A 14,849-nucleotide genomic window follows, 5' to 3' on the forward strand; every position below is an offset into this window, starting at 1 on the left:
TCCGCGGAAAGAGACCCTTCCCCTGAAGCCGGGCTGGCAAACCTGGTGCAGGGAAAACCTGGGTGCGACCTGTCTCCCCCGTCCCCGCTTCCCGGTGCCCGGAGCCGGGCCGGAGGGCAGGGCAGCTGGCCGGGACCTGAGGTTCGCCCTCTCCAAGACCTGATCCTTCCTCACCCTCACCCAGCGCCACCTGCGAGATGGTGACGGAAAGGGGACGCAAGAGGGTTCCAGCGCCCCCTCACCGGCTCCTCACACCCTACCCCTACCTCGCCTCCCACCTGCGCCCAGGAGCAGGAGGGGCGCGGCGGAAGCGCGCGGGGCAAGGCGCGAGTGCGCGCCTGGGGCAGGCAGCCCTGTCCCGCGGGTACTCGGGCTCGGGGCGGGCGCTCCGGGGAGGCGGGCGGGAGAGGGGGCGGGCGAGGCAGAGGAGGGAGAGTGGAGGGAGGGGCGGGGGCGGACGGCAGCAGCGCCCCCGCACTCCCCGCGCCTCGCACACTCGCCCTGGTCGCTCGCGCGCAGCCCAGCGTCGCCCCGCGCCGCGCTCGCGCCTCCCTCCCTCCTCCTGTTCCGTGGCTCCCGCGCTCTCGGCGAGTCTCAGGCGCGCAGCGCGCGGACGGGCGCACCGACCCACCGGCTGCCCCCGGGACGCCTCGGCCCGCGCCTCCCGGGCGGGCTATGTTGATTGCCCCGCAGGGGCCGGCCCGCGGGATCTGCACTGCCCGGTCCGCGGCCCCGGCGAGCAGCGGGGACTATGAACCGGAAAGCGCGGCGCTGTCTGGGCCATCTCTTTCTCAGCCTGGGCATGGTCTACCTCCGGATCGGGTAAGGGCCTCTGGCGACCCTCCGTGCGCGTCTCGGCAAAGTTGGAGAGGCCCATGGAGGGCGGTGTGCTGTCCTCGAACAGCCGCCCCACCACCAACTTGCTCAGCTCGCTGCGAGGCTCGGTGGGGGCGGCACGCGAGCGGTGGGCGCACAAAGACCCCCCACTGAGACGGACGGGGTCGGGGGTCGGGCGCATGCAGCTTCGGCGGAGGGTAAGGGGAACACATCCTGAGACATTCTGAGGACGCCTGGGTCCGGAAACTCCCACGTACGGACACAGCCATAGGGGGCACTCAGGAGAGAGCCTGGCTGGTGCAGAGGGTCAGACCCTGCACGGAGATAGCAGGTACCGTAGGACACGGGCCAAAACCACGGCCGTCCGGGGGAGCTGGGGAAAGGAACTCTGCCCGCCAAGGCGCGGGCACAGCGTCTCCGGGTGGCAGATGGAGCCGCTCGGGCGGACAGGGAACAGGTACCCGGAGGGAGGGTCGCTGCTCGGGGAAAACAAACTGCTACACACAGCCGTGGCACCATCCGCTGTCCAGGGATCCTAGGACCCCCAGAACCCCTTACCCGCCCAAAGAGACACTCCACCCCGCCCCCAGCAAACACAAAGGTAGCAGGAGAGATCCCCGAGACACCCACGGAGAACCAGCGCGCGAAGCCAGCGCCAAAGCGAGACAGGACACCCCGCCCCTGGGACCGGACAGCGGGATCCGCCAGGGCGCCCGCGGAGCAGCCGGCGTTTCGGCCCAAGGGGCCGGGAGCTACGCTTTGGCTGCAAGGTGGAATGGATGTCTCGGGACGCGGCTTGGTCCCCTTTGTACTTGGGAGATAACGCGTGCGAGGCGCGGACGGGTGGCGCTGAGGGGCCTAAGAGGTTGGTAGAGGTCCGGGTGCCGAGGGTTCCACAGCCAGAGCCTCTCCACCCCCGCCCCCCAGCGTGACCGCCCCTTTTGCATAAGGGCAGACCGCTTGGGCGCTGTGGCGAGAGGGTGTGTGGGGCAGGTCCTTTGTGTTTTGCCACTGCCACCCCCACCCTTCCGCCGCAGGCCCCCACCTCGCGTCTGTGGAGCGAGAATGGCCCCGGTGGCAAGCAGGTGCGCGCGGGGCAACGGCTGGCCCCAGCCCGGACTGCGGGCGCGAGAGGCAGCCACCGGGCTCGCGCGCTGAGCGTCTGCCCGCTGTTTTAAGTGTTATTGATTCGCCCGCGTCTGGGTGGCTTTCCACCCCATCCCGCCCCCCTCCGCTTTAATCTTCACGTTGGCCTGCGCCCCGCCGTCCTGCTTGAATCCAGCATCCAGGAAGCTGATCGAGCCATTGGCTCTGACGGTGTGGCTTTATCTCCTTTTTAATTAGAAACGGGGCGGAGGGACCGGGAGCCCAGAGAGAGAAAGGGGAAAAGAGCAGAAAATAGCCTCCCCTGGCCGCCCCGCCCTACCTCCCCGCTGGCGCAGCAGCCTCTCTGGCCCGCTTGGGGGCCCAGCTGCTCTGGAGGGACAGGGAGGCCGCCCGGTCCCTCTGCCCCGAGGCTGTTTGGAGGGCCTCGGGTTATTCATCTGTAAAATAGGCTTGAAGGGTGAAGTCCGAAAGGGGTTCCTTGGCCTCCAGCCAGCAGGAGCCCTTTGTCTGGTGTGTGTGTGTGTCTGTGTGTGTGTGTGTCTGTGTGTGTGTGTGAAGATCTGGAGCCTGGTCCCTGGCACCTGCTAAAATTCTCCTCGTGGCACATCTGGGCTTCACAGCAATCCAGTTGGGGACCCCTTATTCATACCCTTAGTTCAGCCATGGGGAATCCTAAACACGGAGAGGACTTATAACTTACCCAAGGTCATGCAGCTAGGTGATGAAGGAAGCCCTAGCCAAACTCAGGTGCTAAGCTATTGTTCTGTGAACATAATCATTCCCTTTTCTGCCGGTTCCTGGGGCAGCCAGGTGTGCAGGCATCTACCTACTGGCACCCAAGGCATCCCCATGGTGGGTCCCTGCTAGTCCCTCCCCCTCACGCCTCACATCTCGAGCCGCGGGTGGACTCTGTTTAGTATTAGAGGACCACTGTCACCAGCAGCACCTGTAGCCAAGGGCTTCCGCAGGCCTGTGGGAACCCCCAATTTCACACATGTCAGGGGACTGTGGTGACTCCTGCCCAATATTGGGGTGTGGAATGTTTATCCTGTGTGTGGCAGCACCCAGAGAGGCCACAGTGTTACCCAGGCATCAGTGCCTGCATGGGAGCACTTGCTATGTAACAGGTGCCCACCCTGGGCAAGTGTTCCACTGCATCCTTCTGGCAGCAGTTAGGGGAGCCTCAAGCAGTCCCTGGGAGGTAGGAGGTAGGCAGGCAGCCATGGACAAGAAGGCAGCCTGAAAACAGGCACACACTCACGCACTGGGGTGCTACGGAAGACGTGGATGATGAAGAGCATCTGGGGAAGAAGAGCGATGGGGCGGGGAGGAGGTATTCGGGGAGGTGACTCAGTAGGTGCTGACAGAGAGTAGGGGGCTCCCCTGGAGGGGGAGCTTGGGCAGGAAAAGGCAGGCGTGGGGCGAGCAGGGCAGGGAGAACAGGGATGGTCAGTATGCCTTGGAAAGGCGAGCGCCCCCTTTCTGAGTGACCTGGGTGCTGGGAGCCTCTTGAGCTGAGCACTGGGGTGAGCAGTCCCCGGCACACAGGGACTCACGGCTGTACCCAATGGGAGGGTGGAGGAGCCCCTCCTTTAGAGCTGTTGGTGGCATCCAAAGGCTAAGGTAAAAAGGGTGGGTAGGTGGACCACATGCTGTGCAACGGTCAGGCTGCCTGTTGGCCCCTGTCTGGAGTCACCCTGACAGTGTCAGCAGCCCAGACAGTGGGGTCCTGCAGATGTTTCTCTGTGACCTGTCCACAGCACTCTCCCTGCCCAGCAGTCTACTAGCATGTCTGTCAGCTCCACCTGCCACTGTCCCGTCACTGCCCCCTTGCACCTGCTCAGCCTCCCTCCCTGGGGGACCTTGGAGCATGTCCGTGTCCTGCATTTGTGCTAGAGCACCAGAGACAATTCCAGCCCCGAGCAGCCTCCTCTTCCCAGTCTCCCCCACACACCAACCATGGGTTTACATCTGCTTGCATGAGTTCTTTCCAGTCCTTGGAGAGCTCAAGTTTGTCTCCCCCTCCCCAGGACTTAACCTGTTCCCCATGCCCAAAATGTTTCTTCAGACCACTTCCTCGGGACAGTCCTCCTTGATCACTGCAGTTAATATGGCACTTCACCCTTGAAAGATCTACTTATTTGAAAGATAGAGTGAAAGAGATGAAGAGAGAGAGAGAGATATCTTCCATCTGCTGGTTCACTCCCCAAATGCTAACCACAGCCAGGGCTGGACTGGGCCAAAGGCAGGAAGAAGCCTAGAACTCCTTCCAGGTCTCCTAAGTAGGTGGCAGGAACCCAAATATGCGGGTCATCATCCTCTGCCTTTCCACATGTATTAGCAGGAAGCTGGCTCAGAAGCAGAGGAGCCAGGGCTCGAACCCAACACCGACATGGGATTTGGGCGTGACAAGTAACAGCCAACCTTGCTCACAAGGCCAATCCTGGTCCCTTCTCCCTAGCCTCCCCGCCTCTGGTTGCTATGGCAGCCCTTCGGCTCGTCTTCTCCCAGCGCACATTCCTGTGTGCAGTGGCTTGCTCTGGTCCTCGATGGCATGTATGCTCTCTCCCCCCTCCTCCATAGCTCTTGCAGGCAAGGTCTTGCCTGTCTGTGGGACACACAGCCGGCTCCCAGCGTGCTGCTTGGCACCAAACACATATTCAATAGGTGTCTGTCTGCTGAACAGCTCCATCTAACTCTAATATAGTTGCCAGGATGCTTCAGCCCATTCAGGTTCAGGATGAGGGACACATACTCCACTGGTGGGCAGGAAGGGAGTACCAGGACTTGTATTTACAATTACTTTTTAAAGGACTGTTTTGTAATCAAACCGATGCGTACAGAGGAGTGCCTGATACAGGTGGGAACAGATCCACTTAGCCAACAGTTGTGTGCTCAGCACTACCTCAGCACACCTGCTGCCTGGCACCCGGCAGCCCTCCCCTCCCCCACTCCTTCCTGCCTTCGCACTTGCACAAATGATTCTGAACCAGCCAATTCAGGTTCTTACGTTCATCTTACTTCAAAAATGTATATATTGGGCCCGGCGGTGTGGCCTAGCGGCTAAAGTCCTCACCTTGAATGCCCCGGGATCCCATATGGGTGCTGGTTCTAATCCCGGCAGCTCCACTTCCCATCCAGCTCCCTGCTTGTGGCCTGGGAAAGCAGTCGAGGACGGCCCAATGCATTGGGACCCTGCACCCGCGTGGGAGACCTGGAAGAGGTTCCTGGTTCCTGGCTTCGGATCGGCGCAGCACCGGCTGTTGCGGCTCACTTGGGGAGTGAATCATCGGACGGAAGATCTTCCTCTCTGTCTCTCCTTCTCTCTGTATATCTGACTTTGTAATAAAAAAAATAAAAATCTTTAAAAAAATGTATTTATTTATCTGACAGGTAAAGAGGGAGAGAATTAAATCATTTTCCATCCATTGGTTCCCTCCCCAAATGGCCACAATGGTCAAGCTGAAGCTAGCAGCCAGTCACTCCAATCCAGGTTTCCCATGTGGGTGGTAGGGGGTCCAAGCATTTTGGTCATTCTATACTGCTTGCCAACGTGTATCAGCAGGAAGCTGGATCAGAAGTGGAGCAGCGCTCTCATGTGGGAAGCTGGCACTACAAGTGGCAAAGTGGCTTAACATGCTGCCCCATGAGGCCCATCCCTCACATGTTTTCAATTCTCATCTCAGCATCAACTTCAAATCCTTTTCACTCCACATCATGCTGGTGACAGCCATCGCCCTTTTGTTTTCGAACAGGAAGACAGACATCACTAATCCCAAATAGAGGATTCATGCGTGCGCCTTTGGAGCCTAGAAATTTGCAGATGAATACACGTGGATTGAGAGAGATGACTTGGGAGACCCTTGCTGGGGACACTTTGGAAAGGTCCCTAGGCTGTGCTTACCCTCCCCTTTGCTTCTCTAATGCTTCATCTCTGTATGTTTCACCCCCTCCCCCCACCCCCAGTGGCTTCTCCTCAGTGGTAGCTCTGGGTGCGAGCATCATCTGTAACAAGATCCCAGGCCTGGCTCCCAGACAGCGGGCGATCTGCCAAAGCCGGCCCGACGCCATCATCGTCATAGGAGAAGGCTCGCAAATGGGCCTGGACGAGTGTCAGTTTCAGTTCCGCAACGGCCGTTGGAACTGCTCGGCGCTGGGCGAGCGCACTGTCTTCGGGAAGGAGCTCAAAGTGGGTATGTACTTGTCTTGATACCCCCTACCTGCCGCGCGTGCCAGGTGGAGAGGCCAGCAGCACCTTAGGGACCCTCTGCGACCCCTTTCCTGGCCCCTGCAAGGATGCCCCTCCATGTGGCATTTTGTAAATGGTGTATCCACTGACTTCTTTGGAAAACTTGGCGTATCTACTCAAGGCTTAGAGGTGTTTCTTCATGGTTAAGACAGAACAGCAGGGCCTGGACAGTCTACCCACTACCGTAGTCCCCACCTCTCCCTTCTGTGCCCCAGCCTGCATAACCCCATCATGGGATCCACCTGATCCCTGTGGCCTTTGCATTTGCACATTTCTACCAGCAGAAGCAGGGGTGTTCTAGCAGGTAGGGGACAGAAGAGACCATAGAGAATTCACATAAGGCCAAGGTCGTGATGCTTGTGCCATGTGGTTTTAAGGGCCTTAAGGGAGCAGGCAGTAGAGCCAGTCAGGAAGTGTGTGAGGATTGGTTTTGAGGTTGCATGCATGAGTACCAAGGTGTAGGTCAAATCAAAGGTCACGGCCGCTGTTCGCTGGTGTTTGACTCACAGGAACATCACCACCCTATGAGTCAACCTGATAGGAATTCTGGAAGACGGCTTCAAGGATGGGTTCAGAACTCATTCCTTCAAGACACCATTGCTGATTCATCCATGCATCCAGTGGATATTGCTTGGGGGCCTGAGTGGTTGGCGGCTAATGTTTGGGCGTGTGTGCGTGTATGCGTGCACGTGCTTGGATTCTGCTGGCTGAAAGAGATGGGAAGGGAAGGGATGGCAGACTCTGCGGCAACTCTACAGCTTCAGGATCAGGGGTGTGGCCATGTCTTCCGGGCAGTACGTGTAGGTAGCCACGGCCTGCATGAGAGCAGTGAAGGTCTGAACTGTGTTGGAGGCAGCAAGGGACCTGAAGATCAGCTGGGAAGGAAGCAGCCCACCATGCTTAGTGGCAGAACCTGGAAGGAAGAGCAGACCAAAGGAGACCCTGGCAGTCTGACTTCTGTCAGCAGAGCCTGCAGCAGCTCACGGACACCAAAGCTGGGGTTTGTGACCCCGTGGTGCTTCCCCAGAGCTCCACCTAACAACCTGGGAGTGGCCTCTTTCTGGAGTGCCCAGCTCACTAGGGCTGCCTCCTAGGAGTGAACTTTTTGACTTTGGATCTGCATTGGGCAGGACACACAGTCTACCTTTTAAGAGACCTAGAAGCTCTGCCCACTCTGCTCACATCTCATTGGCTATGACGTAGACACACATAACTGAAAGGCAAGCTGAGAAGTGTAGTCTTTCATCTGAAGCAGCCATGAGAGCCACGAAGGGTCTCTACCCAAGGAGCAAGGGAAGTTGAATGTGTTGGAGGGCAGCAGAGGTTTTCTCTCCTACTCCGAGGTCCAAGCCTTGCCCTGTCCCTTCAGGCTCTACCTGTGCTCCCTGGCTCTGTCTCCCTTCGGAATGGGCAGGGTTCCCTTTGTGGATCTCAAGTAGCAGAGAGCATACTGCACCAGGCAAGACCCCCTGGGGTGCTTAAACTTGAGATTGTTTTATGCAAAAGGGAGGATTTGTGTCTGCCTGAGGAACTGGCAGGCTAGTAGATGATGCTGGCTGTTACAGTGGCCTGGACCAGAGCAGGTGTCCAGCAGCCTCAGGGTTGCCTCTTGGGGTATCAAGAGGGCATTGCAACCCCAGTGCCAGGACTGACTTGAGTTTAAGCTCTGCAGCCAAGAGCCTTAGCCTTTCTGGGGTGGCACCTGCAGACATGCAAGGGCTCACTGTGGTTGGAGCGACTCTGGAACCTTGGCTTTGGGTCCTGTGTCCATGCCACATCCAGCACAGGGGCCAAAAGCAACGTGCTTGTGTTGGCCAGATCTCAGAGCCACACCCTGGCCATGTTCCCAGGGGGCAGGAGTGCTCATGCATGTGCCTTTGCTCCTAGTTGACCAAAGCCTGAAACTGTTCCCAAGCTGGAAGGCTGGGGGCAGGGACGGTTTCTCCCAGGCTCCCATCCTGGGCTTGCTGATGGTTCTTTGTCCTGTGTCCTCACACAGTCCAGCTTAGTGTCCCTATCTCCACTTCTACACAAGGATGCCAGTCCTGTGGGAGCAGGGTCCACCCTACCAGCCTAGACCATCTCTGGAAAGTCCCTACTAGAGCTGCATCCCAAGGCACTGAAGGGGAGAATGTCAATACTGGAATGTAGGGTGACATGTAGGGTCCATAGCAGGGAGCCATGACACAGAGGCTTGGTGCTTCTTGGAATGACACAGTGTGGTGGTGCTCAGCGATGGGATATGAAATGAGAAGGGCGGGACATTCTGGATGTGGACATGACCTTTGACCTGGGCCTGACAGGGTAAAAGGCAATTCAACCATCAGTGAACGGGGTCCTGGGGATGGGGGGGCAGCCTGCAGGGGGGCAGGGATGCGACTCTGGGGAGAGTTCAATGCCAGGGGGTATTTAAGTGCAAGCCTGTCCTCATCTGGGTTTGCATCTCTCTGAGACACAAGCTCCAGCACCTGGGTGCCTGCTGTAGAGTTTATTCTTGATTAGAATGTGTCACTAACTCTATCCACTTCTCACCATCCCTAAGTCTCCCTCCTCCTGCCCTCACATAGCTGTTGCCTGGACAGTTGCATCAACCTTTGAATGTCCCTCCATCTCCTCTCTTTGAGCCCCAACCCACCAGCCATGCAGTGCTGCATCTTTGCCATGCCCTTCCAGCACAGGAATTTGCTGTGCATAGGGGTGCCCCCAGAAGGCACGTGAATAAACCATGCATGACTTCAAATTTCTTGCCCCCAAGTGTGCTTGTTGTTTGCTTTTACTTGCATGAACTTTTGGGGGTCCCTGCCATGTTTCTGTGGTCCTGAAACCCAGAGCAGACTCTCCCCTGCCCCTTCCTTAGCTCCCTCTGCCCCCTTTGCATTGGCTTTAAAGGAGATAAAATCACTGAGCGTGTCAGGACCCAAGGAAGATACGTATAGGTGTGACACTGTTCCCCACCTCTGCCCCTTCCCCCTACTGGCTGACACAGAAATGGAGGAAGGCATCTGTGGACCCTAAGTTTGGAAAACTCAGCAGGTGATGTCCCTACTCCTAGAGGCTGAGTTTGGGGGGCAGTAGCAGATTAAACCCCGGGACAATCCTGCAGATAAGAAGGCAGCCTGAGCAAGCTTCTCCTGAGGCCCATGCTCTTCCACCCATGAATTCACAGCCAGTTCTGCAGAGGCCCCCAGAACAACACAGGCTGGAGACCCCTCAGGTTGCCCATCATCTCCATACATGGTCTGGGACCTGCCTGGAATTCTCCCCCGCCCGCCCCATTACTGACATCTTTGTGCAAGGGAACGGGAGAGGTAATTCACAGCTTCTGACCCTGATGTGGAGAATGAAACGTGCGCTGGTCCACTTTACCCTTGAGGGGTCTGCCAGTCAACATTTGCCTCCATGTCCTGGTGTCAGGCATTGCTGCACAGGTCCACCATGAAACCTTGTCTTACTGCAGTTCATTTTCTCCAAGGAGCCATTGGTTAAATTTCCAGGTTAACTGTTCATGAGATGAGACCCCCTTCCTCACCCCTACATCTTCCCCCAAATTATTCCCCAGCATGCCCTGCAGATGTTTGAACTGGGTTGGAGGGGATCACCTGTGGGCTCAGCTGTGGTGGTCAGTGTCTGTTAGGGCTGAGCTATACACTGAGGCCAGGCAGTGCACGTGGTATGAGGCTGCCTCCAGGGGTCACCCAACTGAGGAGCGGAAGGGAGGGAGCAAGCCAGAGCCGTGCGGGCCTAGCAAACCTGGGGCAACAGGGATTCTCCTGAGTAGGGCAAGGATGAGGCTGGGACTGAAGGGTCTCAGAGGGTCTGCCCAGGAGGGGAGTGGCAGAGGGACTTCATCCTGGGAGGATCGTACTCAGGAAGACTGTATCACCAGCATTAGCACCAGTGGAGCCATGGCAATGGCCTGACCTGTGCCTCCACCTGATGCGCTCCTGGGCCCCCGGGCTTGGGCTTCTGTCTGGTTGGTTGCAACCTCTCCTCTCTTGTAGTTGGCTGTAGCCTAGGCAGCCATGAATGTAGCAGGGCCGCATGTCTCTCTGTGCCTGCTGGGGCTGTGAGAGTGCAGCCCAGTGTGCTGAGCTGGTGAATGTGGGCAGGGATGGACTGGAAGCCCCTTCCAGGAGAGACACAGAGCGAGGGGCGGGCCAGCTCCACTTTCTGCCTTTCCTTAACAATACGCCATCTTGCCCAAGCAAAAGATCCATTCTTCCCCCATTCTCGCTTAGAACACAGCCAACAAAGGACTTTTTGTCTCGTTTTGCTTTTTTTTTTTTTTTTTGCAAGCCTTGGTTCCTCCTGGGTCTGAGCTCTCCTGACACTATTCTTTGAGATGAGTCTTTTGTGAGAAGGCTCCCTTTGCAGCTTTCCTGTGGTGGACGGGAGACACACGCACGCACACACACACAGCCGCACACACTTGCTTTCTCACACACAGTCATGCATTCAGTCGACTGCTGAGGCTTCACAGATACCTAATCCAGCTCTCCACAATCCGAGGTGGGGGCAGACAGGCCATTCAGTCCAATACAATAGGCTGGACAGGGAGCTGGCCACTTGTGAAGGGGAGGGGGATCAGGAGGGTTCCCCCACAGGAGGGGACGTGCAGCTGGGCCTGAGAGATGTGGTGCTGACCAACAGGGCATCTAGGAAGAGCTGCTATCTGGGACCCTGAGCTCACGGCTGGCTCAGCCTACCATGTGCATTGAGGGACACTGAGTCCTCCTAACAACCCTGAGGGTAGATCCTTTGTCCTTCACATTTCACAGAGCAAGAAATCCAGGCCTGAAGATGTGAGTTACTTGTCCAGGGTCCAGTCACCGAGTCCCAGGATGTGTACCCAAGCTTAGTGGCCTCCAGGGCCTGCTTTAAAATCAGCACTTGCTGCCCCTTGCCGGACAGATGGGACAGGGAGGGCACTTCCAGGCAGAGGGTACCAGCAGATGTAATGGCCTGGACTGTTGGCAGATGGTCAGCAGCATGCTTTGGGCATGCACCAGCTCCTTGGACCCATGACCCTAGCAGGCTTCACCCTGGCACATGCTCCCTGCACCAACACATCAACTCGTTGCTCACAGAGTACCTTCCCTGGTTCCTGGGAACAGAGAAGGCTGGGTATGGCATCTGGGCTCAGAAGGCCTTGAGCTGCTATGCCACGGGGCTAGCCAGAGCCACCTTTTTCCATCTGTATCTTTTCCAAATCATCTATTTCAGCCTGTGTCACTGCAGAGTGCTCCCTCTCTGACCCATTGGCTTTAAATAGCAAAAGAGAAAAAAAAAATACAATGCACTTTGTGGTTTCCAGTAAGATACCGTAAATACACCCAGATAATATTCCGGTGTAAACCACTTACAGCGGCTGCACAGGGCAGTGGGATGGAATCTTTTGGGCAGGCTTGGACATCAGTTGACTTCCTCTGTGCCCGTCAGGGTCCTACAGGGCTGGAATGTACACAGAGTGTCCCTGTGGCCCCTCTCAGCTCAGGGAAAATCCCTATAGTTCCCCAGCCAGCACCTGCTGGGGGCTCTTTCCATGGGAGCTTTATTTAATCTTTGTGGCAACTTGGCCATGGGCTCCTAAGGACTCCCATTTCACAGGTGGGAAGACTGAGGCCTGGGAAGGCAGAGCCCTTGCTCGGGGGCACCCAGCCGCATCAGGAGTGGAGGAAGCACTGGCAGGCTCTGTCTTTCCTGAGTTCAGAGCTGGAATCACCCAGATATCCTGAGATGGTGGCTCCCTGGGCTTGCAGATAGAAACCTGGCAGGGAGTTGAGAGTGCAGGGAAAGTTGAGGAGGGTGTGACAGAGGTGAGGACGGAAGCTGGAGATTCTTGTTCCCAGACCTCAGTCTCACTATTGCTGGTGACCTAGGCCAGGTCCCCTGCGCTGTACCATCTGTCATCTAGGAGGAGCCCTTGGACTCAAGAATGGAACTTGGGGAGCCTATTCTTTGGATCTGGGGATGGGGAAACCCTCTTCATTGGGCAGAAGGGCTGGGGCTGGCAAGGAGCACAGCTGTCCGTTGTCATCACCTCACCTCCTCCCTGGCCCCCAGCTCGTCTCTCCCACCATGATCCACACCCCACCAGGGCTGTCACTGGGGCTGCTCCCAGGCTTGGAACCCTGTCTCTGCCCACAGGGAGCTTCTGCCTCCCTGCTTGACAGCCCCACGGCCAGCAGCATCCAGTGCCGCTTCCACCACTGTCCTCTTGTCATTCTTCAGAGTCGTCATTGCCAAGAGGCCATGCAGGTCTGCAGCCCTCACCTCAGGGTCCCCAGCCCCAGCACAGTGCCTGGCGCATAGCCAAGTATCCATTGAGTGACAGGACAGGTGGGTGGCTTGCTCCAGGTTGGGGAGAGGGATGAGCAGGAGCGTGTCCCGCAGGGCAGACAATTCTCTGCTGCTAGAGAGGGCCAGGATTTCCTGGAATACCCATGGTTGGTGACAGCTCCACCCAGTGGCTCCTTCCTAACTCTGTGTGGGGGTTAGCTGGCTGCGCTGCGTGCCTGAGGGTCTTAGCCCATCTCTGGATCTCTGTGAGCTAAGTGTCCCATCTGCTATCACTGCAGCAATGAATGAGATGTCAGAGTAGCACAGGCTCAGATGTAACTACACAAGACTAATCAGGGAATTCTCCAACTGGGGGCCGTTCTTGCCTGGGGGAGTTCTCTAGAGTGGTTGGGGACAGCACGTGACCTCCAGGTTTGCAAATCCTGGCTTCACCTGGGCAGCTTCCCACACTTGAGCTTCACTTCCCCACCCCCAGAGTAAGGGAAGGAGGTATGGATATCTCTTTCCCTGAGTGTCCACCCTTGAACATGCCAAGATGTTTTTCCACTTCCTTCCCTGCCACAGCTCTGTGCACACAGGTATAAGTGGATCTGGCAGTTCTTAAAGATACTTTGTAACTACTCACATCTGGGTGCCCTCTCCTGGTGGCCATTAGTGCCTTGGACCAGAGTGGAGGCTCTGCTCCCAAAGGATCCCAAAGGAATCACTATCTGGTGCAGTGATAGGCCAGGAAGGGAGGTGTGTGGGCTGAGGGTGGGCACACCCACCTGGGGCCTTGAATTCAGTGCTGGCCAGTTTCAAGGTGGGTGATCCCAGCGAATCACTTTCCTTCTTAGAGCCCTCATTTCCTCAATTGTAGAATCTTGGCAAATGGGTGTCTGCTGACACACAAGTGGTGCTTCCTGTTTGCTCCTCCACCCCATGCCACGCAGAATTCTCGAACCCCAGAGCTGCCGAGGTGGTACCAGTTCTGCTGTCTGGGTAGGGGAAACAGGGCCATGAGGGCTGAAGATCCTTACTGGCACCTGCCTGGTCTTGAAAGGGTGCTGGTACAAAGCTGCTTCCTTGGGAGTCAGGGGGCGTCTTCTTCTGGCCAATGGCAAGTATGCAGTAAAGACCACTGGTGTCTGCTCAGAACTTGCTTGCATTCATTCAGTGGATCCTTGGTACTGTCACAGGCTCAGTAGAACCATTTCCCTGTTCTTGATGGATATGTGGATGATTGGGGTTCCCCCAGACTTGCCACTGGAGGTGTCCACCCCGGTACACAAATTAGGGTGCAGCACACACAGCAATGTCTGGTGTCTGACACTGGTTAGGAACCCCAGCTTTGGTGCTGACTTGTGTGGGTACTGTGCAATTGTGACTTTAATTATTCCTGTTGTGTGCCCAACAGCGTACTGTGTGATGGGCACAGCAGGACCTTGTCTCTCGAGGACATCAGAAAGCTGTGTCCTGTAATGAGCTTTCCTTGTCTAGGTGTGCCTGGGTGCCCTCTACCATGTTTGCACACACAATGACAAAGTGGCCCAACCACATGCTGTCAGCAGGTGTCCCTGTATTCAGTGCCAAGTGGCTGTAGCTGTTAAGTACAGGGCTCCAAGAACATGATGCAAGGGGCAGGACAATATGCTGGCCTTCCAGGGCAGTGGGGGTGATTGGGTGCCAGCCATCCTAACACAGGGGAGGGTTCCCTTGTGGCTCGTAATCATCCCAAGCATAGTTATACCCACCACTATTTGTTGAAGCACCTGCTGTGTGTCCCCCACCATCTGCTTCTCCCTCCTGGGTGGGTGCTATTAACCAAGGAAGATGTGGTGGCTCAGAGAGGTCAAGTGACTTTCCCAAGGTCAAGGTCACCCAGCACCACTTGTGGCAGCATGGAGTCTGCTGATCCCTGGGTGTGGTTTGAAAAAGCCAGGTTCAGCAGTGCTACCTGCTCCCCTCCCCCTCTGCTTCACAGCAAGCTAGACCTTCCCCCAGCCTCAGGGCCCTCAGCCCTAGATGAGAGTGCCCAGTGTTAACCTTGTAGTTCCCTCGTTAGGAATTGTCACTGCCATCACTGAAAGGAGCTGCAATAATGCTAGTGTGCAAGGCCACTTCCTTGTGGCCTTAATGCCGTACACACAGATGAGGCCAACCATCAGAAGAGGGCGCTGTTCTCAGCCCCGCTGCCTGAGGATCCACATGGGAGTGCACAGTAGGACTCCTCCCTAGCCTGCATCCACTGATTTCTTCACCCTGCCCTTGGCCATCTTCCCTTGGGTCTTGTTCGCTTATGCATTGGAGGTCCTGGAATCGAGTTGGGCCCTGGGACCAACACCGGGGGTGGGGCTGGGGGCGGGGTGGAGGCTTT

The 14,849-nt window shown here is 57.0% G+C and overlaps 1 protein-coding gene across 2 annotated transcripts in view; it reads left to right on the plus strand.

Moving 5' to 3' along the window:
• The first annotated feature begins 474 nt into the window (after window positions 1–474).
• Window positions 475–14,849, plus strand: part of WNT7A (Wnt family member 7A) — a 46,482-nt gene continuing 32,107 nt past the window's right edge. Inside the window, exons 1-2 of one of the 2 annotated variants that reach the window (XM_004581370.2) lie at window positions 475–822; window positions 5,911–6,137. In XM_004581370.2, the coding sequence (XP_004581427.1) occupies window positions 752–822; window positions 5,911–6,137 (298 nt within the window). In that variant the 5' untranslated portion in view covers window positions 475–751. Of the gene's footprint in view, window positions 823–4,114; window positions 4,227–5,910; window positions 6,138–14,849 lie in introns of those variants that run through there. The other variant, XM_058678653.1, reaches the window with a different exon arrangement.

This window comes from Ochotona princeps, chromosome 21 (genome assembly GCF_030435755.1).
Source record: "Ochotona princeps isolate mOchPri1 chromosome 21, mOchPri1.hap1, whole genome shotgun sequence".
NCBI classification, from domain to species: Eukaryota; Metazoa; Chordata; class Mammalia; order Lagomorpha; family Ochotonidae; genus Ochotona; species Ochotona princeps.